Source organism: Quercus robur, chromosome 7 (genome assembly GCF_932294415.1).
Source record: "Quercus robur chromosome 7, dhQueRobu3.1, whole genome shotgun sequence".
NCBI classification, from domain to species: Eukaryota; Viridiplantae; Streptophyta; class Magnoliopsida; order Fagales; family Fagaceae; genus Quercus; species Quercus robur.
In genome coordinates this window covers 4,515,041-4,541,314 of record NC_065540.1, presented here as the reverse complement: position 1 = coordinate 4,541,314, position 26,274 = coordinate 4,515,041, and the positions used below count along the sequence as shown (strand labels likewise).

At 32.9% G+C, this 26,274-nt stretch overlaps 2 protein-coding genes across 4 annotated transcripts; one reads left to right on the top strand and one right to left on the bottom strand.

Moving 5' to 3' along the window:
• The first annotated feature begins 8,965 nt into the window (after nucleotides 1-8,965).
• On the top strand, nucleotides 8,966-14,244 carry LOC126691846 (cytokinin riboside 5'-monophosphate phosphoribohydrolase LOG3). Of its 3 annotated transcripts, none has more exons than XM_050387079.1 (7): nucleotides 8,966-9,438; nucleotides 10,148-10,245; nucleotides 10,411-10,441; nucleotides 11,201-11,300; nucleotides 13,246-13,316; nucleotides 13,505-13,648; nucleotides 13,888-14,244. In XM_050387079.1, exons 1-7 carry the CDS (start codon nucleotides 9,319-9,321, stop codon nucleotides 13,978-13,980), a joined length of 657 nt encoding a protein of 218 aa, XP_050243036.1. In that variant the 5' UTR covers nucleotides 8,966-9,318; the 3' UTR covers nucleotides 13,981-14,244. The 3 variants fall into 3 exon arrangements, with proteins under 3 accessions (XP_050243036.1, XP_050243037.1, XP_050243038.1); XM_050387080.1 differs by lacking the exon at nucleotides 8,966-9,438 and adding an exon at nucleotides 9,813-9,879; XM_050387081.1 differs by lacking the exon at nucleotides 8,966-9,438 and adding an exon at nucleotides 9,867-10,006.
• Nucleotides 14,245-20,966: 6,722 nt separating this feature from the next.
• LOC126691845 (BTB/POZ domain-containing protein At5g03250) lies at nucleotides 20,967-26,073 on the bottom strand. Its single transcript, XM_050387078.1, has 4 exons — nucleotides 25,720-26,073; nucleotides 23,862-23,931; nucleotides 22,463-23,680; nucleotides 20,967-21,732 (listed from the first exon to the last, which is right to left on the bottom strand). Exons 1-4 carry the CDS (start codon nucleotides 25,779-25,781, stop codon nucleotides 21,304-21,306), a joined length of 1,779 nt encoding a protein of 592 aa, XP_050243035.1. The 5' UTR covers nucleotides 25,782-26,073; the 3' UTR covers nucleotides 20,967-21,303.
• Between the last annotated feature and the right edge of the window lie 201 nt (nucleotides 26,074-26,274).

The window sequence follows — 26,274 nt, the reverse complement described above, 5'->3', positions numbered from 1 at the left end:
CCAACATAATTAGTGAACAAACGTTTTTTTTTTTTTTTTTTAATTTTTTTTTTAAAGATATGATAGAGTTTTAACTTATGACATCTGCTCTATGATGATCATTTTTTATTATCAGAGAAAAACATCAATTGATTTTTTATATAAGCGGGATTAGAATTTTGAATCTCTTATTCGACGACAAAAAATCTTACCAGTTGAGCTAATTAAATCCTGCAATTAGTGAATGTCTCAAGCATGGCCACTTTTCAGGCAAGGGATGAGTAATTATGTGATGGACGAATATCATGGCCAGCCTTTGAGACAAACATGACTGCATTGCAATAAGTTAAGGTTATAATATATGGCTGTCTCTAGATCTTTGAGTGAGTGGCCCAAGGATAAGTGTCCAAGAGTATAATTGCTGCTGCTAATTGCGACCTATTAAAAAAGAACAAAAAAACATGGATCCCTTCAGAAAATAACTACATTGTCAACCTGTAAAGAAACTCAAAATTTACACTTTTATTATAGTGTTGGCTGAGAGAGATCCCAACACTCAAATTCATCAGTTTTCAAATAATTGACTGTATTATTAATTTATTATATGAGAATTCAATTCAAATTAAGTTATTGAATAAAAAAAATACCGCAATTCCTAGCTCTTTCCCTTTTATTAGGAATTAATGGGTATGGGATCATTGTTTTTATTTTTATTATTATTATTTTTTGGAGATAGGGATCATGTAATTGAGATAAAGTGAAAAGTGCATACTATTATGGAACATGGAGTAATAAAATTAAAACATATGTAAAAGTTAACTAACCTTCTGTCTGGACCTAAAATTGACCAATTGAATGATCCTGACCAGTGTTCTTACTCATTCTACATATATAAATAAACATGCATGGATAGAGAGTAGAGACATTTTTATGAACATAATTAAAAGGTAAAATTATTCTTAAAAAAATAATTAAAAGGTAAAATACATGCATTTTTTAAAATATTTTAATGGAATATTTCTCTAAATTTGGATTTTTTTATTTTTTCTTTTTTAACTTCTAAGAAATTTTAGTGGATAGAACTAATTGATTTCTCATGTTCATTGTTGTATATTTGTGAATATACGTGTAAGTTGTAATATACGAGTGATCTTACTTTGAAAGTAAAAGAATTAAGAAAAATAAAATAAATAAAATAAAAAAGACAAGGAATTAATGACTTGCTCAAACTCGAAGTCTCTATGCAAGATAAAAGAATGAAGATAAGTTAAAAAAAAAAAAGAAAAAAAAAAAAAAGAAGAAGAAGCAAAATCACTATGCAATGCGATGACAATTAGGAAAAACAAATGGTTGTATTATGTGGGTGATTTGCATGAGACACAATAGCGAAATCAAATTGAGTAGGGGCAAATATCATCTTAAAGAAAATGATTAATTCGTCCTCGACTCCTACTTTTATTTTATTTTTTAGCTAACTTATTAGTTTTATTAGCTTCTCTGTTTATATATAATTCTTCAAACTTTAAACAAATAAATAAATAGGTTTCTCAATAAAATAAAAAAAATTTTAAAAAAAAGTTAATCCAAAGATTCCAAACTTACTCTTAAGTCTTAACAACTCCATGAAGGAAGAGGTCAAGGCCATAAAAAGAAGGTTATCGTTACATAACTAAAAGTTAATCCAAACTTTCTTAAAACAACTCCATGAAGAAAAAGGTGAAGGCCATAAAAGAAGGTTCTGGTTTTACATTAACTTTTATGTGCATGCAGAAAGTGAGACGAGCGAAAATCCGGATTCAACATTCAACATTTTTAACTTTCCAATGCACCAACCCAAGACCCAATAAAATATCAATTAGGTGTGAGATATGATTATGGTAAAGATAAAGCACAGAGCATGTGTCACTTCTTAATAATAACAATGAAAAAATTTTAAAAATCAACTCAATTTTGACTTCTAATTTCATTAGCCATTTAACGTACATTTGTGTGATGTACTTATTGTTTGAATTTTTGGGTTTCATTTTTTTTTTTTTTTTTTTTACCCTTTGGCTAAAGATTTCACTCTAAAGCTGCCAAAAATCTCTGCATGTAAAAGACTGCATTTTTACCATACTTTCTAACTAAAAAATGTAGCAAATTAAGGACTTTACCACGGAGATTCAAAGTCTCACATCGGGAAATGGGGGTAAGGTATAAAAGAATTGGCCAGGTGTTGGTAGGTGTAGGACTAGAAGTTGGTGACAAATCGACCTCACACTTATGTGTTTTGACTCAAATTCCTGCAAACACGTGCATGAAAGGTTTCATATATTTTGGTAAAGAGTAATTATAGTTACGCATCGAATTTGTACGGGACACATCGTTCTACATTTGCTGAAATCGTATCTTAAGTTTTCGCTATTTGACGATTATAATTAAAATTTTAATTTGAAAACATTATTTCAAAGTACAATTATATGTAATAATGAGTGCGTAACAAGATTTAACTGTATTAACCTAATGGCAATTGCTTCTTGATAAATTTAAGTGTCCTAATGGCTAACTCTTGTGTTTATTAAGCACCAGTCTTTTCTGAGAGTCTATTAGTTTATTTATTAAAAATTAGTTAAAGAATAGTTGTACTCAGGAAAAAAAAAAAAAAAACTTTTATAAATCTGTACATAACAAATAAGTTAAACAGCTAAGGAATCTATATTATGATTTTTTAGTGTTAGGTTAATTTCACTATAAATTTATTTGTAATGGTTCAAAATGCGTTCAACTGTATTTGTATGGTGTAATTGAGTTTGAAGACCGAAGAACTGTTGTTCATTGTGTTATTATGAAGATGTTCGCAAAGTTGCTTGTTAGTCAAATGTATTAAGATTTTGGATAGAAAGTTTCTCCGGACATTTGTGCTACTTTCAGTCAATTGAACTTATTTTAGAAAAGCCACACCGACCTCGGCTTTCCCAGCTTTTTAGTAGCCAATCAAACTTATAAATCTACACTTATTCACGATCACACAAAACTAAAAATGCTTGGAGAACCACCGTACATCCTTGATGCGATGGTTAGTCTACAAGTATAAGTGTTTATGGAGTGTGGGGGGTAAAAGCCGGGGATTAAGTCTCCAAGAGAGAATTTTACACACATTTATACTTAGATTAGACTGAATTTCTATTTTGTATTAAAAAAAAAAAAAAAAAAAGCCTAGAGAAAACCTTCCTCTGTCTTCCTACCTCTCCAATTGAATATCCTTTAAGAGGTATATTCTTCCAACCACAAAAATGACCATAATAGTGTTTGAATTGTTGTTGAAACTAAGGAGACTACATCAAATCTTCAATAAGTCTTGAAGTGATTGAGAGATCGATTTTGCAGACAACATATCAACTTAAGGCAATAAATAACTTTGAAGGTACAGTACCTCAGACCTGCATTTTGCAGTCACAAGCCGGAGTTTAGAGGGTTTACGTACTTAACTGTACAAGAAGTGATATGAGTATCGTTTGTATTGAAACAGCCTTCAATAGAAGACTTGTTAAGTTGGGCTTGGTCCCATAGTGTTTTTACCGTTTCCGTGAACAAATTATATTCTCTATGTGGGTGTGTTTATTCTTCACTGTTTTCCATGTGTTTATCCATAGTTATTAGTGTATTTGAACATTGACTAATTATTCTTGGTGAATAGTTAAAATAATCAGTTAAAATTGGTAATTAAGTTGTTATAAGGGGTCTATAAATAATCCTCAGTATACGTGAGTCACAATAGTTAATTTGGACCTTAAAGGTAAATGAATCTTAAAACCTCACATTTAAGGTAAATTTATGATTCAAAGCATTCTCTACTGTGCTTTAAACATATTTCTTGCTCATTTGATAATTAACTCAGACCACAGTGATTCATGTGATTTGTCTCTCACGTCCATCCTTAAATGGAGATTTTCTAGGATTAAAAGCATGTCTATGTCCATATATATGACCAAAAAGAAGATTGTGAAAAGCGATAATGGCTGAAAGGTATTGAATAAATTATCCTCACAGCAATGCAGATCCAACCAAAAGGAGAAGGGAGATGCGTTCACTTCCAATTAAAACTCAACCAATTTCTTCTTTAGGGTAAATAAGAATTTTATAATTTTATATAAAATAATAAAAAACCGAAATCATGTAGTCATATGTACTATGAAACAACTTATAAATTGTCGCGAACACGCACACACACGCACTCACAACTCACAAACACACAAAAACATGCGTCAAAATGCGCATGCAGGCATGTAGGAGTTTACAAATAATATACAAGTACGCCCTCGATCCCCCTATTAAGAATTGTAATTATGAGTTTATAATCTCTAAAAACATAGGGTATGGACAGAAAGTAGACAAGCAAAAGAGAGCAGTAAACAAAAAAACAAACAGAAAGGCCAATTTTGGGGATTGGGGATGTTCAATCAATAAAAAAAAACATAGACAGTATTATTATAAGGGTATGGTTCAGTTCCTGCAATCCTGGCATTGTATAATAGAGAGAGAGGAAAAAAGAGTAGGGACATCAAGTTAATAATTATATGAAGAGAGAAAAGAATAAGAAAATAGCAAATGGGGTCAATATAAAAATGGTGTTGAAGGTATAAAAAAATGTGGGTTAGATGTGTGTGACAGGTGGGAGCTATGTGGGTAAGAGAGAGCAAAGCAAAGCAATTAGTGAAAGAAGATGAATGGGTTTGGGGACAGCATGCTTATAGAATTGAAGTGTGGGGAATATGGGGAAGAGAGGGAGCGTGTGAAATAAAATGAAAATGTTTCCTGTGCATACAGCAAGTGTGTCGACTAAGGAGTGTGAATGAGGGTACAAGCTGATATGCTATAACCCACTAATGTTTTTATTCAATCATCAATGTGCATTGCACATTGCTCAATAGCTATAGCATATATAGCAGTATAGCACCCATCTGAATCTGATCACTCTTCAGAAATTTTAGTCATTTTCACCCATACTTACTTGCAATTGCTCAGATAAATATATATTTGTACTTCCCATTATTTTCTATTAATAAAAAAAATAAAAAAAGAGGGAACATTTGGTCAATAATGGCCATTTCACAAGCATTATAAAAATACACCCATCTTATTCGTCCATTATTATTTTTTATTTTTTACTTTCTTTTGGTTCTTCAGGTATAACTTTCTGTCTCTAAATTAGAAGCGGCATGCCAACGAGGCTAAAAAAAAAAAAAAAAAAAAGTAAAAGTAAAAGTAAAAGTTAGGATGTCATAAAAGCATTGATTTAAGAACTATTTTTAAAAACTTTTTATGAGAAAAGAAAAAGGTAACTAGCTTTTTTGATAACTTTTATTTTTCCACAATGCTTTAAGAACTATTTTTAAAAACTTTTTATGAGAAAAGAAAAAGGTAACTAGCTTTTTTGATAACTTTTATTTTTCCCATGAAAATGGTATTAAATTTTTTTAAAATAGTTCATTAACAAATATCTTAAGGGCATCTGTTAACGGGACACAGAAAAACAAAATGAGCAAATTAGTAGATAGTTAGATACTAAGGTTGCATTTGGGATAAGTTTATATTAGACAGCTTTTTTTACTGTTTAGCTTATTTTTGGTACTATTTATGAGTTTTATTGTACTATTTCAGTTAACTTTTAACTTTATCTATAGTACTTTCAACAACAAAATTTCAGTTTCAGTTAGATAAGTTGTTCTCCAACGGAACCTAATAAAATAAAAATATTTCATGTTGCCACTTGTAACACTTTTAATCTTGTTCCGTTGTGAAAAACCTTTATTATCTAACCAATGAAATAACTGATTTAATTGCATGGTTATGTGTTTTTTTTTTTCTTTAAATTTATCTATTGGAAAGTTCATGAATCACTTATACAGTTTGAATTTGGCCACACACATAAATTGGTTGTTTGTGGATTGGCGTTATGGTTTTCTCGAGATACTTTCACCAACTTGCCTTAAAGTTAATAAAATTAGTGGCGGGCACAAAGGGTGTTATCTTGAGAATTTTATTTATTTATTTTCATATTATTAAAATTTTGTAGAACATATAAAGTTGCTTTTTGTTTTTTTCTAAGCTTGAAGAATGTATAGGCATGAATTTTTTTATTTAAAGAATATATAGGTAAAAACTCGACTTGCCCTAGTGGTGTCTCAAAGAGGTGAGTTTGGGTCCGAGCCACCGCTTCTCCTTGAACTTGACTTCCTTTAAAAGAAAAAAAGAAAACTTGAAGATTGTATAAATATATAAATTTTTTTTTTTTTGGAGATAAAATTTTTCTATTATGAAATTTTGTACCAATGTTGTAACACGGATTAGAATGTCTCACATAGATGGAGAAGATGATGTAAAACCCAAAAAAAAAAAAAAAAAAAAAAATCTTGGGGTTAATTTTTATTTTTATATATAATTTTTGAAATTTTAATATTTAAAATTTTATTTTCTATATTTCAGTTTTTTTTAAGATTCCTTTTTTTTTTTTTTTTTTGATGAACAAAAAATGGGTAGAGGGAGGCGACCTGAGTTGGCATCTTCTATCTGGATGTGATCATAGTTACACTCTACCTGTTACGCCTGAGCAAGATTCTCTAATCAAAGTAAGGTCTTATACGATAATATTGTATCAGTTACAATATTCTTATTATTTTTTTGTGTTGAAAAATAAGTGTTTTACATATCTAAGTAGGCCTATGAAATCAAAATAAATTATTCATTAGTTAAAAAGTGTATGTTGTGAGTATTATACTTGCTTTATAATCTCTTAAAAGCTATCATATTTTTTGTATAATTCAATGGCGGCTCCAGGAATTTTGTTTAGGGGGTTCATTAAAAAATTTTAGTAAAAAAAGAACTTGAATATATTGAGTTACTGACAAAAAAAAAAAAAAAAAAAAATTAATACATGAAGTTTTACAATTTCCTTCTACAAGTATTCAAATTTTGAATTATGAGTATTTATTGCCAATGTGGGTAGGTATGAGCCTACAATCATTTTATTTTGTTAAATTTATCTAACATTTTTATTCTTATGTAGTTTTTGTTATCTATTTGTTATTGTTTTTATAAAAATATTTTAAACTAAATGACTAAACTAAACTCATTAGTTTTGTATTAATTATTGACGCAGACAACCACAGTCATTTATACATAAAATTATACACTAGTGTCTACTTAACCAATCAAATGCTTGGACAATCACTAACTTTACGATTTTTTTTCTTAAATTTTACTAACTTTATATCAAAAAGTTATTATAACATGATAACAATACACACACATGTAACAAACCATCTCTATTTCCTAATTATTAAATTATATAAATTTATATTATATTTATATTGTACACACAAACATTCACACACATCATAATTCACACAAATAACATTATAACAAAAAATAATGCACACAATCAATATTAGATACACTCATACACATAATATAAATTTATAAAAAATAGTGACACTTATAATTAACAAACACTTACTCTTTATTCTTAGAGTTGGAAATACTTGTAATAAAGGTGTGCAAAATTTAAATCAGGATGTGCAAAAATATTTTTAAGAAAAAATTATAGTATTAAACTAACGAAAAAAAATTATATATATAATATTTTTTTTTGAAGTCAGGGGCGGGTTCATTTGAACCCCTGAGAATAATGTAGTGCCGCCCCTGATATAATTTGTGGAATAGTTTTGTATTAGAATCAAATTCCTACACTAGTGAGATTGTCTTTATTGTTTTGGTGGACTTGGAAGTTCTTTTCTTCGTGGATTTAAGAACATTTAAGGAATCTACATATTTGTATCTAATTAATGAATCTAGTTTGTTTACGTCTTTCATTCTACGTCAGAAGAAATGGTTAGGATGTAAGGAAATAGTGAGTGTAGCTTTCATTCCATTACAATCAACCCTTTTGTATAGGGTTTACATGCACAATAAGAAAAGCAAAGACAATTATTCGAATCCGAATAATTCCCATGACATTATAAATATATATAAAAAAAAGTATTCAGACTTTGAGTTTATACCATAAAAGATTCTTTCTTTGAATTCCCTTTAAAATTAAAAACTTTCGACTCCTTCCTTTATTCTCATGAACTTGTCTTGGCTGCAATCTAATCCTAATTTCATCTAGAACAAAGGAAGGATTAAAGGAACTAAGGAAGTAAGAGAATTTTTTTTTTTTTTTTTTTTTTTTCTGGATTCCTGAAATAAGAGAATTATATATATATATATATATATATATATATAATACTTTGATAGTGGGATTTTTTAATTGGGTAAAATTTTATTTGGGTCCCTAAATTTTACTAAAAATTCGTTTTTTGTCTCTAAACTATTGAAAATGTTTCACTTTATGTCCTTAAATTTTTTTTAAAAAAAATATTTTTTTAATTCCTAAATTTGTCACTAAACCATTGAAAATAACTCTTTACCTGTTTAAGAACGAAAAAAAAAAAAGAAAAAAAAAGATGAAAAACAAACTTTTAATAAAATTTAGAAACCAAAATAATATTATATATATTTATATATTATATAAATGATTAGAATGACATTAACATATAAACCTTAGAAGATTTTCCTAAAGAATATGCAAAAGATATGGATTGAATTACAGGCCAATTTGGCCGAAAGGGCAGAGAGGGGGGAGTAGAATAATTTGCTGTCAACTCTACTATATTCTTCTTTACCCCCTCCATCCAAACTAGTCAAGACTAAGATGTTTTTTTTATAAGAAACATTAAAAAAAAAAAGTACCAATTAAATTATAAGACTAAAAGATTTAACATAGAAAATTAATATATATATATATATATATATATATAAATAATAAATAAATAAAAAAGAGAAAAAAAAGTGGCCCACGCATGCCAAATGCCGATATAAGTTAAACGTGTGAGGCGGAAGGTGCAAGCGTGCTAAGTTAGAGTCACGTGTGACAAGGTTTATATATTACGCATGAGCAGACGCACTAAAACAGCAGAAACAAAAGAAAAAAAGGAAAAAAAAAGAGTTTGTAGTGGTCAGGGTCAAGTCAGGCAATCAGGTCTAGTTCATACTCGATCGTATTGTTTTTTGTTTCTGCAGTGACATTTTATGTAAGGTTAAGAATTTCCAAAAAAAGAGAGACACAACCAAGAGTAAGGGAGATTCTTCTTGTTTTTCTTACAGGGATTCTAGACACAAAGCCAAAACAAACAAACACAAAGTCAGATTCTCTCTTTCTTTGTTTTCTTTCTTTTTTTTTTCTTTTTTTTTTTTTTAAGAAAAAAGAAAAACAAAGCAGTGTGTTTGTGTGTGTGTGAGAGAGAGTTAGAGTTAAGAGCAATGGAAGTAGGGAGTGAAATGAGGCAATCAAGGTTTAAGAGCATTTGTGTTTTCTGTGGGAGTAGCCAAGGCAAGAAAAGTAGCTATCAGGACTCAGCCATTGAGCTTGGCAAGGAACTGGTATATATATGTTCATTGCTTTTGTGTACTTATTATGGTTTCCATTGTGGAATGTTGGGTCTTTCTCTAATGCCCTTATTGGGTTTTTTTTGAAATTTGTATGCATGGTATGGATTGTGCAAGAAACCGTTTTGAAATTTGCTCAACCATTGTGTTTATTATAACTTGTTTGTGACTTGGTTGGTTGGTAGGCTTTTTCTTTTATACATTTTTTGAAATTTTTTGGTTTTTTGATTCCTTCAATTTGAACTTTCTTCTTTGTTGGGTTTGTCTTTAGCATAAATTATTCAATCTCTCTCTCTCTCTCTCTCATATGTCTTTATCAGGTAACTCAGCTACGTTCAAAATATGCCATTTTAGAGATGAAAAAGTTATACCCTGTTTCCATTAAATATGTTTGATACTTTTCCCAGGTGTACCTGTCCCTATTTTCATTTTTGGGTACCTCCCTCTGTTCTTCATTTGGCTAAGAGGCTGAGAGTTAAATGTTCTAGTCAGTGCCATTCTGGTTGAATGAGCATTGAACAATCCCTTTTCAATCCTTGTTTTACTTTCTCCAAAAGTCAAGGTGTACAGTGTACTCCTTAAGTATACTGTTTTTCCAAATTGGTTTATCAAGAATGCATTTTGAGCCCAAACCCACATAAAAAACTCAACTTTTTTGCTCATATAGTCTCTCTTTGTTGATTTGTGTATGGTTTCTTTGAAGGTTGCAAGGAACATTGATCTGGTCTATGGAGGGGGCAGCATAGGTCTAATGGGTTTGGTTTCACAAGCTGTTCATGATGGTGGTCGCCATGTCATTGGGTGAGTCTCTCTTTTTTCTTTTGCTTCATCCTCAAATCTCTAATAAAAAAATATAAAGAAAAATATAAAGATTAAGAAATAAATTATTGACCTCTTTCTGTTGATATAGGTGGTTTTGTTTTCCATTACAACTGATTTTTTTGTCATATAATTGTCTCTCTGCAGAGTTATTCCCAAGACGCTCATGCCTCGAGAGGTATGTCTGCTACAACCAGAAAAAGTTTTAAACCTTTTCTTGTTTTTTTTTTTTTTTTAAGAGTCTAATTGTTTATTTGCTTTGTCTCCACCATGGTATTGGGTTTAAGCTTTATTTTATTTTTTTGTTGGAGAAACTGAGTTTAGAATGATGTTTTCATTTCTTTTCAAATATTTTGATTTCTGTCTTTGCTCTTATTAGGCTGTTAAGTCTTAGCCTCTTTAGCTACTTTCTTTAATCTTTTACACACTTGTTTCTGCTTTTTCTTTCTTTCTTTCTTTTTTCTTCTTATTTTATACATATTCATATAGCTATTTACGGTACTCAAGATCCTTTTTTTTTTTTTTTCTTTCTTTCTTTCTTTCTTTCTTCTTTTGATGAATGGTTGGCTTAGTAGTCTTATCCACGATACTACTTGAGTTGTTGACACTACCTCATTATTATGTGTATATCTCTGTCTCTGCTGTTCCTCTGATTTCTTTTTACTATATCAACTTTATGTTATCAGTTAAAGCAATGAGTATTCTCTTGTGTTTTTTCTCCTTTGGCTTTTTATAAATTCGAATTTTTTTTCTTTGATAAGATATTAAAATTACTGGCTAGGGAGTCACTGAGTTAAAGATTTTGGATTCACTAAGTCCACAATTCCTGCAACACCCATCATTTCTCTCTTCACTGCACAAAACTCCAAATCCTTTTCTCTCTCTCATTTTCAATTTCTAAAATTTTGGTTTTCCTCTGCCTTGGTACCTTTTGCAGTTAACTGGTGAAACAGTGGGGGAACTAAAGGCAGTTGCTGATATGCACCAAAGGAAAGCAGAGATGGCTAAGCATTCTGATGCCTTTATTGCCTTACCAGGTTAGGCTCTCCACTGCAAAGTGATATCCCCACTACGATTTCAAGGCAAATTAAGAAAACTTAAGGTCCTTTGGGACTTAAAATTTTTACTAATTTTAGCTTGTAAGATTGACGATATCTCATATTTTGATTCTTTTGAGAATTTCAGAAGTCCCTTTTCTTTCTTTGATCTCTCAGTTGCTTTTTTTTTTTTGCTCTAATCTCTAACTCTCAGTGGCTACTTTGTACTCAAGAAACTAATTATGTGAACAGAAATGAAAGCACTGACAGTCTCAGAGTCCAGCCACAAAAAGTCCAATTAGTAATCTGACTTGGCTTCAGTTTACCCCTTAAAAAGTTGCAGCCTTTTTTTATTTATTTATTTATTTATATGAAATGAATTTTGTTGCAGCCTTTTTGTTTTGTTTTAAATGGAAAAACTGATCTCAAAAGATAAAAGAACTTACTGGTTTTGTTTTCTATGCCAAAGCTATTGGTTATATTATTACTAAAAATCCTTAGCTTAATCCTTAGACTTGCTAATCAAAAGTATAATGACAATTGAAAGGATTATCTGTTTAGTTTGGATCTTGTTGGTCATTGAAAGGATAATCTTGACCTTTCCTCAACTTAGCAGATACTTGCGCATATTCTTCCAGGAAGGCCATGTTAAAGTGGGGAAAATTTTCTTAAGAATAAGTCAAAATCTCGCGATATTTTGCTACTGTGGCTGTTTTTTATATTTTATGTTATACTATCATATATGTGGCATTGATAAATGCTGTGAAAGGAACTGGGTGAAGCCTAAACTTATCAAAAGTTTCTTAACCTTCTTTCACAAACCCCAAGATCCTTGATTCCTTTTGAACCCTAGTTCTTGACCCATCAACATCTTACACTAAAACTATTGCTACTGATGAGCCCTGCTTCTGTGGTTAATATCCTTTTTTCCTTTAATGTAGTACCATAGCCTGTGGTATCTCTGTACCAAATGCCATACATAAGGAAAAAGACACAAAGTCAAAACTTTCACCGAATGGTTTTGCCAACTAGGTGCACCTAACAAGGAATGATGCTAAGCCCATTCAAAGATTTCTTTTTTTTTTTTTTTTTTTTTTTTGATAGGCAAAGAATTCTTATTATCCTTTTACTTTTGAGATGGAAAATTCATCAATAAAATGGAGGACATGGAGGGGCATAATAGTAGTTATCCTTGTATCTACCTTGGGAATACCCACCTTCTCTCACCTATTGGGGACACCTCATGTAGAATAAAGAGGAAAAAGAATATACAGCCTACTAACATGATAGTTTGAGACCCATTATTGCCTGCATGGGTTGTCACAAGATTATGCCTCAATTTTCACAAAACGATGGAAGCAATAAATACCATTTTTAGGGGTTGCAAAAAGCTAGAGGCTCAATACTCGTACATGTGACATGAGTTAAAAACTGTAGCCATCCAACAAATGCTGGTAAAAGTGGTCTGTGAAAATACTGTAGACTTATACTGTAGCCAATATAAGTCGTTCCAAACTTCAAATGTACAGTTTCAAAACAGAGTTCAAACAGCTTTTTTCTTAAAATTATTTGTACCAAGGATGTTCTGATTCTAAATGTCTGTTCTATTTTTCTTTGGCTCAAATAAATATATGACCAATTCAGCAAAAAATAAAAATAAAAATAAAAATAAAAATAAAAATAACCAGACCATCATTACTACCACTAATAATGTCAGTCTTTTAGCTCTCTCTCTCTCTCTCTCAAAGGGTCTGTAGTCCATATATTTACAATGTTGCATCTACTTGTCCCTGAAATGTATTGGGCTCTAATAACGTTGGAAGATGTTGTACTTTTTGGATGATATGATTGTTCCAAACATAAGACATGGTCTTTTTTTAAAGGTATTTGATGATGACTTAGAATAGAACTTTGGATTAACAAAGTCCATGTGGTGTTTCATTAGGTGGTTATGGGACTCTGGAAGAACTGCTTGAAGTGATAACCTGGGCTCAACTTGGAATTCACGATAAACCGGTAATTTACATTTTAATTGAGGATCCATAGCCAACCTCAACAATTTGGGACTAAGGCTTGGTTGTTGTTGTTGTCCACAACTTAAACTCCTTTAGTCTATGGGAGTTTGATTTTTACCTTAACTTTTACAACTTCTTTGTTTTACTCATCTATATAACTACTAACATAAACATTTCAATAATCTGCAGGTGGGATTGCTGAATGTTGATGGATACTACAATTCGCTTCTGTCATTTATTGACAAAGCAGTGGAAGAAGGGTTTATTAGTCCCAGTGCCCGCCAAATAATTGTATCAGCACCAACACCAAAGGAATTGGTGAAGAAACTGGAGGTACCCAAATGTGTCATATTGTTATTTATAAATTCATGCAACTTGTTGCTAAGTTACAGGCTTGAAAGCCTAAAAATGCTGTGTCTGTTCCCTCTTAGTATAGTTAGGGAAATGAATTACAACATAGCCTCATTTATTTTCCAATTTTTTGAGCTGAGAATATTTTGCTTTATTGTAACTTGTTTGTTAATTGTTCAGAGATAATTACATGTATCTTACATTTTGTCTTCTTGTTATAGGAGTATGTCCCCTGTCATGAAAGAGTTGCATCAAAGTCAAGCTGGGAGATGGGACAGCTTGGCTACTCTCAAACCTATGATATCTCTAGGTGATATGCTTCTTACTGCATTGAGGAGAAGATGCATGGAATTTTGGAAGTGGCAGGAGCTAATTTGAAGAAACTCAATATCTGTCATGGAGAATTCTTTTGTCTTAATTTTGTAAATTACTGCAATTGACCACAATATGTGAAGCTTCAGAACTCCTTTTCAGAACTTGATTTCCTTTTAAGTAGTTAAGTACTACAGGATTATGAACGCTCCCTTTAAAATGTTAACTGATTATATGATTAAATGATTATTAGCCTTCAAATCTTATGTTCACTTCTTTTTATCCCCTCTCTCTCCATCCAAAAGAGAGGGATATATGAATATATATATATATATATATATATATATATATATATATATATATGGCACAATTTCTCCTCAATGACGTCCGCCTTTCCTCAAAGTTGTGATTCGTTTCAAATTAAACCCTAAACTTCAAAAAGTTCCAATTGAAATCTTAAACTATCTAAACCGTTTTAATTCGCCTATTAAGTGAATCCCTATTAATTTAAGGTAATGAAAACACTAAGCATTTGTGTAAAAAATGATGGCATTTCATGTTAAAATTCAATCCTATAATTCACGTGGATAGATTTATGGTGTTCAATTGATTTCTATTATAGTTAATAGTGTCTCATTTTGGGAGTGAATTGAAAAGATTGCAAAAATTTAAAATAATAATGAATACATTTAAAATTTAGAGTCCAATATATTCGAATTAAGGAGAGATGTACATACCATCAAAGAGGAAGATGGGGGTGGGGGGGATTTAGAGTATTCCCATCAGCATAACATAACTATTTCACCTTTAGTTTCCCCCAAAATATTAATTGTTCCATCAGCTGCTTAAAAAGAGTAAACTTTTCTAATTGTTTTTCCATTAGGCTACTTATTAAGAGTAAACTTTTCTACTTGTTGCATTAATTTTTCAAATGTCTTGTAGAGCAACTAGCACTTGGTAGTATTTCTAATGGAGATGTCCAAGGTTCAAATTCCTCCACCCCTAACAATCAAATTATCAAAAATGAAATTTTTCCTTTTTTATATATATATATTTCTTAATTATAAACTACACCGTCTAAGTTTAGTTTATTTTCTATTTTGGGCCTAATTTTTTTTTTTTTTAAATCCTTTAACTTTAATCTGTTTTAAATTTAATTGTCTAGTTTCATTCAAATCTCATTATTAAGATTTTTCTTACTTAAAAAAAAAATGGTGTGCTTAAATATTTTTCACTTTCCAAATATGAAATAGCAAAAAGTAATAATATTTATTTTTAATTTTGAAAAAATAATAAGTAAAAAAAATTAAAAAAAAACTAAATGATGTCGTTTTGGTGGTCTAGAGACTGTGAAGAACAGACCAAAATAGACAAAAGGACTACATTGAAAATAAATAGAAGTTAAAAGAATGAAATTTAACATTTTTTATTTATTATTCTCTCTCTCTCTCTCTCTCTCTCTCTCTCTCTCTCTCTCATATTGGCATTAGGATTTAGGAGGTCAAACTTGGGCGTTGGATAGGAGATTTGGGGATAAGGTGATCGAGTTTAGGCATTGGGCAACTGAACTTGGCCATTGGGTGCTTTAGTTTGGCCATGAGGAGGCCAATCTTGGCCATTGAGTGGTTGATCTTGTCGGCAAAGTGGCAACTTGGCTATGAGATGGTCGATCTTGGCCATGGAATGACCAAGTTTAGTAGTTGTGTGGTCAATTTGGCTATGAGGTAGCCTATCTAGTCTAGTAAATAAAAGGGTGAGCGATCTTTGTTGTTATATTTGGAATACATAATTGTGAATAAAAACGAATAAAATAAAACAATATATAAATATAATCAAGGACCGAGTGGAAGTGTACGTTAAAAGTGAATTAGTTAGAGCAAAGCTTGGGTCCAGTGCTCTTGTGTTTTGTACTCAACAAAACGCTTACACGTGATAAATAATAATTATTCGAAACATGTCAAATCCTATTGGATCCAAGCCACTTCCCATTAATTGATACGTGAAAGTTAACTTTATAACTAAAATTTAGCTAAACTTTGAAAAGAATGTGATGTGAATGCCCCATAAAAGTGTCATGGACGAAGAGAAGAAGAAGGCGGCAATTATGTTGTGGCAATTATGTAACAACATTGTTGTCTACAACCTTCGTTTAGTTGCTATCAAAGTACCTGTTTGGGGTGTAGTTTTCCCTTTAGAGACAACAGACAAGAGTAAGTGAGTAACCCAACCAACGACCAGTAACGGAAGAGGGGCCAGTTGATGTTGGCTGAAAAGAATGAAGAGAGCCAGGGTCCTCTTTCTGCAACCTCTTGTGGAAATAAAAACAAGGGTCCATAAATCTACCGACAAGTGTGACAATGACTTGTGTTGGATAGGGTCCACTTTTCATCAATGTAGAATGAAAAATAAGGCTTGGGCTTGTGCTACCACAGAATATTTATGACACTTTTGATAACCATTCAAGGTCCCAGTTTGTTCTTAACATTTTCTTCTGGTTGACTACACTGTTTTGTACCATTGATTTGATGATCAACCCCAAGAGCATTTGGTGGTTGAGGTGTCAATTTTTATAGAGTTTTTTTTGGGGTTTAGATTAGTTATAATGTGAAAGCTATATGTTAAAATGATGTTTAAACGTGGGATAAGGGAATTAAAGGACATTAGTTCAATCAAAGTCATTTTAAACTGTTTTTTGGACTTGTCAAAAGTGCCAATTTGCTGCTATAATTATGGATTTTGATTGGTTTCATTAAGCAGAGAACCTCTTGAATTGACCCTATGGAGGGAAGACTTTTGAATGAAAGCTACATGTTTGCCATAACACATTCCCTACCTCAATAGAGACTAAAGCATCGTGTTTATGCGTTTAATGTAGGAAGACTATGAAATAGTTTCTAAAAGCCGTGAACAAGTTTGATAGGTTTGGATTAAAGAAAATATCCACATCAAAGAATAATCTCAATCAAAGTTCAATGCAATGTGAAAGGGATTAGCTTTAAGAGACATTGGCATGTGAATTTAGACCATACTGTGAAGACATTCCGTGGAAATTTGGAAAACCGACAAACAGGTTCATTAATTACTAGAGTTCCCATACGGAACTCCAAGTTTATAAGCAAAGAATCTAATGTTAAACCCAATTGTCTATACATGTGAATTATTAAATTCCCACCCCCCATCCTTTTCTTTAAAAAGATTTGATTTGATTTATAAAAATAAAAAAATTCATAGTTACAAAGGAGAACAACAAATTTAAACTTTGAATATCTTTATTAGAAGCACTAGTCAATTGAATTACAAAACTCTCGACAAAAAAAGATTTGAATCTGAGGCTTACTTTAATCTAGTTTCATGTCTTATCAACTATCAGAATTGATAGTTGGGTTTTGATATTTTCTTTTGGGGGGAAGGGCTGTCGGCCTTGTGAGTGTTGGGGAACCTGAGATGCACACATTGCCATTGAGCTGCTAGGCCCATGCCTGTGTTTCTTGTCATGAATGTATGGTTGAGGTCGAGAATGAACTTTGGCAGAGCTTTGAATTGAAAAGCTTAGCCCAATCTGCAACCAGTCAACATAACAAACCTGTGGCTGTTCGAAATCGTGGCCTAGAAAAAAAAATAATAATGTTGATACTTGATGCAATGGGTCAGCATAGCAGTCTGGCTGTATGGTCGACTTGCTGTGGCCAAGAAAAACATAATGCACGAAATAATGGTTACCAATAAGGCAATGCCAGAGACGAACAATTGTTGAATCTATAGTACTCTGCTTTCCAAGGTAGGCCTTATAATCCCAACATGTAAGAAATGTTTTCCAAGGTAGGGCTTATAATTGAACCCCTGTATGAAAGGTTTTACTGTAGAAGCATCAAATTATTGGTATGTATTCAGCCAAAAATAAAAAATAAAAAATAGTGTATGAAAATAGGATCTTCTTAATCTATATCTATATAATATCTAGAACTCTTGTTGAACACATCTTAGCATTTCAATCCAGTTTGTTTCATTCGGACTATTTTGGTCCATCCAGTCCATTTGGGTTTATTTGGTCCATTTGTTCCATTTTGGTCTATCCAGTCCACTTCAGTTCATTTCTGTCAAATAGGTCCATTCGGTCCACTTCAAACCGTTTTAGAGAATGAACCAATTGTAAGGAGCACTAGAAACAAATTCCAACCACATGATATTATTTACAAAATATCTCACCTTATATAATAATTGAATGTAAAATATATTATGTTTCCTTGAAGGAAGAAAAAAAAATTAAAAACACTTTCAAATAACTAATACAAATAGCTTAATTTAGAAAATATAATATATTATATCAAACTATCATCTATAATTTGTTAGAAAATAATCACGTTACTTTAAGAAGAGTTTGAGACTAACATTTATAAATCACATCTACTATTTTTATTTTTCACTTAACAAAAAACAAATCGTAAAATGTCAGCCACTAGTAATGATAACCACATTAAACATACCACTGTGACATATGCAGGCTTTCTCTTTTGGTTGAGGGAAGGGAGTGGTGTGAAATATCAAATATGATCCATCATTCGAAACCACAACCCTGTTGAGGTTAAAACGATTCAGCAAATAGTCCAAGGAAAAACACTTGCTGCTAGTGGCCCAGTAATGGAGGGGGGGTTAGGCCGAGTAAAGTGTACAACAGAAAAAGCCCATTACTTCAAATTCTTTCCATATTTCAGTCCACTGCATCCATCTGATTTAAAAACATTTTTCTTCTCTCCATTCCCTATTTGTCTTTTGACCTTAGATATTGGGCAAGTCAATATTACAATAACTACTACAATAAGTGCATGAGTAGTAACTGTGCTTACCTTCACTGATGTTACAAAGCATCCTTTTGTTGAAACTTTCATTTTTTTGTTGGAGAGCCAATTGTAAAGTACTCATCCAATGCATCAAAATGGATTAATTGGTTGTTTTCCTTCACCCAATATCCTGAATACCTGTTAGACTAGCAGCAAAGCAGCTTGCTGCTGCCAAGCAAATTTCAGTGAAAGACTATTACAATTTGGAAAGGAAATATTAAATCATAGTCCATAGAGATGGACACAGTTTTAACAACTTTTAAGGTACTCTGATATATAATGTGTAAATTGAAGTTGAGAGAGATAACAAAGTGTGCGTGGATGTTTCGACTTTTGAGGAAGCTGAAGATGATCATAAAATCAATAATGACGTTGAGGTGTGTAAAACATTCTCTTTAAGGTTCATTTGCCACTAGCTTTTTTGTTTATGTACAGTTTTTTAGAATTACATCACTTTTTCAGTTTTTCTCATTTTCTCAAAGTGTAAGTACACTTTAGAGATTGGTATTGCTATTTCAGCTCTTAGCTTTTAGCTTATTTCGCTTAGCTTCGTGATCTCTGTAACACTAAATTTTAATTGCTATTTCAGATACACTTGCTGTTGGAAGTGGGGTGAGGAAAAATCCATCTCCTAAGAATCTTCTCGTTGTTGATTCAAACCTGTTTCATCTCCATGGTTACAATTTCTTTGTTGTTGGGAGTGGTATTGTAAACTTTGATTCTGTAGAAGACCCGGCTAAATTTAACTTAGTTGATCCTCCAAAGAGAAACACAGTTGGAGTTTCAACTGGAGGTTTACTAGAAGTTATAGCATGAATATACACAAACGTAAATGCATGTCCTATGCAGAGCATAATGCTCATTCATGGCAACTATAATTATTTGTAGGTGTTTGGTTCATGCACTATCACCTGGAGCTCCACACCATGTGGAATTAAAGATGGCTTTTGTTGTTGAAATTGGGAAGTCGCCTGAAGAATCAATTATACCACCGCCCAATGACCTTCCATGCTGCTAGGTACTAAGAAACAAAGAACTTTTCTTCATGGGAAGCTATAATAGCTTCCATATGTCTCCGTTTCATATTCATTATTATTTTGTAATTTATTTCTCTGCAAAAGTTACAGATCATTCTTTTAGGACTGACTTTGATTTCAGTGCTTTGAGATTGAATTGATGTTCAAATCAGACCTTATGATGTAAAACAAAATTCATTCAAGGAAGCTGTGGTTTTTGTGTTGTGATTCACTCAACTTATCCACATATTGTGGTCTAAGCTCTAGTGGTGAGGGTTTGGTTTGTTGAAAACAAAGCACCTAAACTTCAGAGCAGGGGTCACTCTAGTACAGAAGACAACATTATCACCGCAAGGAAATTAATGTAGCTGACACAGCATGATAGTGAGAGAAAGGTAGAGATCTAAAGACTAAAATGCACTAGATGAAAGAAAAAGAGACTGAAAATTTTCTTGATATTATTGACTAATGATTTTCGTTATATAATTTTGGGGCCATATTAAAAGCTCCAAACAAATTGGGGGTAAGATTACTTATCATGTCCTCTACCAAACCTCACAAAAAGTGGGATTTTTATGCACTGGGTACAACCTTTTTTTATCAAAAGCTCCAGACAATTTAATTTTCAAGTAAAGATAGTCCTAAACAGATCCTAGTAATATCTTAACATTAAGGACTCTATTTTGATTAAAATACTCAAAACAAGCAAACAAAACCTTGAACTAGAAAATTGGGGAATGTTACATAGTAAATAAGAAGAAAATTCCTCCCATGCCCCAGTACAACGTCCTATGTCAGTAACTACAAATGAAATGAATCTGTATTCTGTAAGGCAAAGATGGTTTATTGGAAATGTTACCATGTACTTACAGAAGCAAAAAATTCATAAAGGTTCTAATACAATGGTAAAGTCTCAAGAAAATCCCCATAATAACAAAATTCCTGCAGGAAGGAAACCTGAGAGTTTCTAAATGGGGCTGACAGATTTCAGACGCAATAACACTATAACCTGGTAGGCTCCCTAAAAGTGGGGGAAAGTTATAAGCCGAAAAGTCATAATCATTTACCATGATCAACCATTCTCACAATGAAATGAAAGCAGATATAAAATGGCTCAGAAGGCATAGCCATCCATCTCCTACAATTTTTTTTGGAGCTTGTGTTCCTTCCAAACATTTTTATTCATGAATGGCTCATAAGCTTTAGCAATCATTTCAAGTAAATGAGAATAAATTAATGAATGGATTAACCTACAACCTATATCCTAAACAATACAAAAATTTGTTTTTTTTTTTTTTATCTAAACTACACATAAAAGAATGGCAGCTATCTGGCATTCAACAAATAGAATGAGAAAAGCAACATTGGAAGTACAAAAAAGATTTGTCCATTTAGTTGGACTTTCAAAATTAATGAGCCACCTCACAATTTTCATGACTTTTCTGTTCATTCACAAATGGTATTAATGCCTTCATACCACAGGGCTTTGATTCTTTGAACTGCAAGGTGGTGTTCTCCCGAAACCAAGCCTGTGAAGATTGAACCAACCTCTCTTCGGCTTCTTCAATTTATGAAGTTCCCTTTTTATGCTTGAACACTCCCTTTCAAGCTTTGAAAGACGGTCATCAACACCCACAACTCGGTCTCGAATGGATGCATCATTTTTTGGAAGCCCAAGGCTTCCACTGGGATTTTGAGAGTTCTCAAGATTGTCAACAAAGAACCAGCCTGAAATTGATGTACGGAGTCGAAGCTGTTCAAAGAAGAGGACTTGCACAATTACTCGAAGAGGTAGCCTCTCATTCTGGGCTGCATGGGTGCTGGCTTCCAATGAGAGCTTCTGGCAGTTCATAAGTCTACAGAGCTGCTCCCTCTCAAAATCTGTTAGCCAAGGATGTGCCTGAAGTTTTGAAATATGTGATGTTAGCATCATCAGAGCAAGACAAGATTACAAATGAAGTTTAAAAAAAAAAAACTAATTTCACTTTTCTATAAGATATGTTGAAGATTGTAGTTGTTGCCTTTAAGAGAGGAATTGTAAAATATTATATGCACCCTATTTTACAAGGGCTACCAAACTTGTGTCTTGCGCGTACATGTGTCTAGCATTGGATTTGACAAACTTCAAATGGATACTACAAACTCAAGGAATAATTATCTTCTTTAGGTAAAAAGTAAGTGGTTTAGGTAAAATAGCTTATTTGATGTTGGCACCTCACTTGTTTTCTTAATATCCATTAGGTGTAGAGACTTATCATTGTATCAGGCAGAGATTGCTAGTGAATTTTCTCTACTCTTCCTCTGTCTAACACACTTATTAGGCACATATCCCACAACCATTACCATATCATGTTGCTTTGAGGTTCCAGGTGCAACATATGTGATGCTAACCAGAACATTCTAAGTCATCAAATTTTAATGAATCAAACAAAGTTTCACAATTCCATTTTGATTTGGATCCTCTTTGCAAAGTAGTCATTTTTAAAATGTGTATATAACTTGTCAACAAAATGTCTGACAATTTTTGGAATTTCAAGATTCCATTTGAATTTTGGTCTGAGTGAAGTTGATTTGAAACGAAATATGTATATGAGACAATTCATTTATTTAAGATTGTGTATTTGTGCTACCTTTAGGTATATATCCATTGCATGATAAAGACCATCCTCGAGCGGCCTGGCATATTCAGGGATAACAGCAGCCAGTGCCTGAAACTTTGGCAGCTTCAAATTGACATCTGGTGCCACCTCAGCAAGATATCCATCCACCAGACTAGCCACCATAGTTATAGGTGTCAGAGAATCAGCTCCACTCACCAATTGGCCCCCTTCAATTATGTTTGGAGATGAAGATGCAGGTGCCTGATAAAATGACATGAAATGATCAAGAATCCTCTGAACACAGTCTATATCGTAAAGGGTTTCCACTGAGTAACCCATACTTGGTATGAGAAGATCTACAAGAACAGCTTGGTCCAACTGGGTTCCCACCCTTGTCTCCAAATTTTCTATGCATGATTGACTTGCATGTAAGATCATAGCAGTACGGAGCAGCCCAAGCAGAAACTTGGTGGATGTGACTCCCTTGATAGTAGGAAATAACACCACAATCTCTTCAAGTAGGACCCTTTGATCTGCCTCAGGAATAGAAATAGATGTCTCAGGATTTGCATGATTTGCATCATTGAAGCTTGATTGCCTATTCATCAAGGGGAGGTGCCTCCTAGCATAGTATATTAGGGATGCAGCAATAGTCTCAGGCTTCATGCCTTTTAATTCAACAGCTAAAATCAGCCGTTTATACAGGGGAAAGCTAAGAAATGAGACTTCCTCAAACCACCAATCCTCACCAAGAGGTTGTGGCCTAGTTTCAGAAGATATACCATTCCATAAGACAGTACCCGTTGGGTTCTGAGAGTTATTGCTTCCAGATATAGGCCAATTGAATAAGCTTGGGTCTGCACAAGTTTTCATGGCCAAGGAGTCTACACATCTTGAAACAATGTGGAGATCTTCTGCATATTCTTGTACTTCTGCACAACTCTCAAGAACTTTTATGGAATCTTTCCAATCACCAAAAACTTCATTTAAAAAACCCTCTGTTTGTGAGATGAGGTTTCCTTCTCCATAATCTTCAGTCATTTTAAGGTACTCTGCCGCACACCTAAGGCTGACTACATTCAAAGCAGTGAACTCTATTTTAACACCATAGGAAAATTTGGCTATAAGCTCAAATACTTTAGCTCCACCAGGCACATCATGAAGTTGCAAAACACACTCTGATTCATCCTCACTGGACACCTCTTCATTAAGCCTCTCCAACAGTCCACTCCTCGAAATCAATGGAAACTGCAGTAGATGTCAACATGGGGAGGGAATATTCGAATAGAGAATGAATATTATACTGAGTTGAAACTATGAAGACAAATCATGTAGAAGTTAAGAAAGTATAAAAATTTCAAGCACAGAGATGCCCTCATGCACACATGTACTATTACATCAGAGGTGAAACATAATAATATAAAAGCACCTTGTGGATATGAAAAGACATCTCTTCAACTTCAATGATAACATCTGTTGGAAGCCCACTAGTGCAGTACCTGAAGGAAAAATCAATAAAATCCATGAAACTAAAACAAGTTCTTTCTAGATGGGCATATTTCATTGGTAATAGAGAGAAAAAAATAATCCCACAAAATCTTTTAAGCCATCTTTCTGGGAGGTCAATTGACCCACTTCGGGATCCCATAATCTTATTGTGACATACATATATTAATGCCCTCTATGCTGCTTTTAAAATGTGGCAGAGACTCCTAGATCTAAACTGTTGTTAAAAACCTAGAATTTTAGTAATCTATCAGTATCACCAATGAATTAATAAATGAAAGAGGTCAAAATAATGCAATGGACTTTCTATCAATCCACATTCATCTTGCCAACATAAAATTGATGAGATATGTTATTGATCAAAGAATATAATGCCACAATCTCTTAGAAGTGGTAGCTGTGGGAAGTACCACAAAACCATGTCACAATCAACCTCATAAATTTCCTCCCCCACCCCCCCTTTTATGTCTTTAGCACAACAAGGTCTTGTACCTATTATGCCTAAGACTCCAAGTCCCATCAATCCTTCACTCCACCATTCCACCTACAAAGAAACATTGGGGGTTGGGAAATTATGGAACATCATGATCCTAAGGAGAACAACTTTTGATACTGATCTATGGCTTTGATGATTTCTTTTAAAGATCATCTTTAATGAAGACGTTATCTCTCTCTCTCTCAATTGTTACAAGAAGTGGAGAAGGGGGGATTTGAACCCTGATTCTCCTCACTAAAGAGACCAAACCACGCCACTGAGCTACAACACTCTTGGCTTTTTTTGGTACATTCAAGAACATCAAAAGAATTGAAACTTAAACCTACCCAACTCCACCCCTTTAGTGGCCACCAAGTTCACCATGAGATTGGGCATCAGATAAACAAGAGGGCCTTATCTTGCACTTCAGCAGGTAGAAATGCTGAAAAAAACAGACCTAATGAGTAGCAAAAGTTTCTGGCCACCTTTGGTATAGTAGATAGCATACTATAATTTTTCGAACTTTTTATTTCTTGAGCATTCATAATAGGATCATAGGATAAAACATTTACAAGGACAAACTATACTTGGCTGGCATGAAGTTATTAATACCAACCCCATACTGCGATCACTCAAAACAACATCCTATTAAAACTGTGCTTGTAACTCATTGGTATATTACAGAATCAATACATACTGATCCTAGTGACACAATGCCAAGATGTGAAAGGTCACCTTTGATATCAATTTTGAACTTCCATATTTTTAAAGTAAAACACAAATAGAGCCAGAGGTATAGCCATAGCCCATAGGGCAGCAAATTTTAACGGAATTGCAACACCAACAACTATTAATAAAGCTTAAAGTACACCCAAATCACAATGAAGACATAAGGCGCACAAAGCAAACTCCATGAAGCCAAAAATTCCCTACCATGAAAACATAGTACGAGGATCAAGTGAATTACTTTTTGGGAAAAATTCAAATGGGATAAAAAAATAAAAAAATTGAGTTCGTCAACAACCATGAAGTCTGACAGACTAATAAAAGACCTCTTCACAAGTAGCATTTTAAGTTCACATTTACATGCACATTTTTACAGACACGCTGCCTTTTTTTTTTCTTTCTGTCTTTGTATAAACTTGAATGTCTGAGATAACCAAGTTTCAGACTTCAAAACGAGAACAACACGCACGTAACATATAAACCCACGTTAGAACACAAAGGGATTGATTAAATTAACTGAAAAGTGAAAACCAAATAGAAAATATATGGGGAGGAATGGAATAAAATATTCAGTGCTTACCAAGTTTGGCCTTCGCGATGAAATGCTTCGGATATAGAACCCAGCCCCATGGATGATGCCATGTGATTGTGTTGTGATTCTTCTGAAATAGGCAAAGCTTAGAACCAACAAAAAAGCATCAAGATGAAAGAAGAAAATGTCAGCAATATTCAGGTGGATAAAGTGCCATACATACTCTGCAAAATCTAGTACTACTTTTTGTGAGAGAGAGAGAGAGGGAGAGAGTGGTAGCGAGTCAAAAGCAAGAAGTGAAGGGAGAGAAGGAAGCGGTTGAATCCAGAGCCAAGTAGTGAGGTACGTGTGGAGTTGCTCTGTTCTGTTCTGTTCTGTTCTGTATAGTGATCATGGGTTTAGACTCGGTCTGACTCTTGCTTATTCATCTCCGAAGACAGTCACTTTTTACTCAGCTTTTTTTACATGTCAGCATTCCCTTTTTTCTTTTTCTTTTTCTTTTTTTAAGAATCAAAAACAAATCCATCTTTTGCTGATTTTTGTGTTTAATTTTCGTATTCCATTGTCATTAACTTATTAACATTTTTTTAATAAGGACAAAAT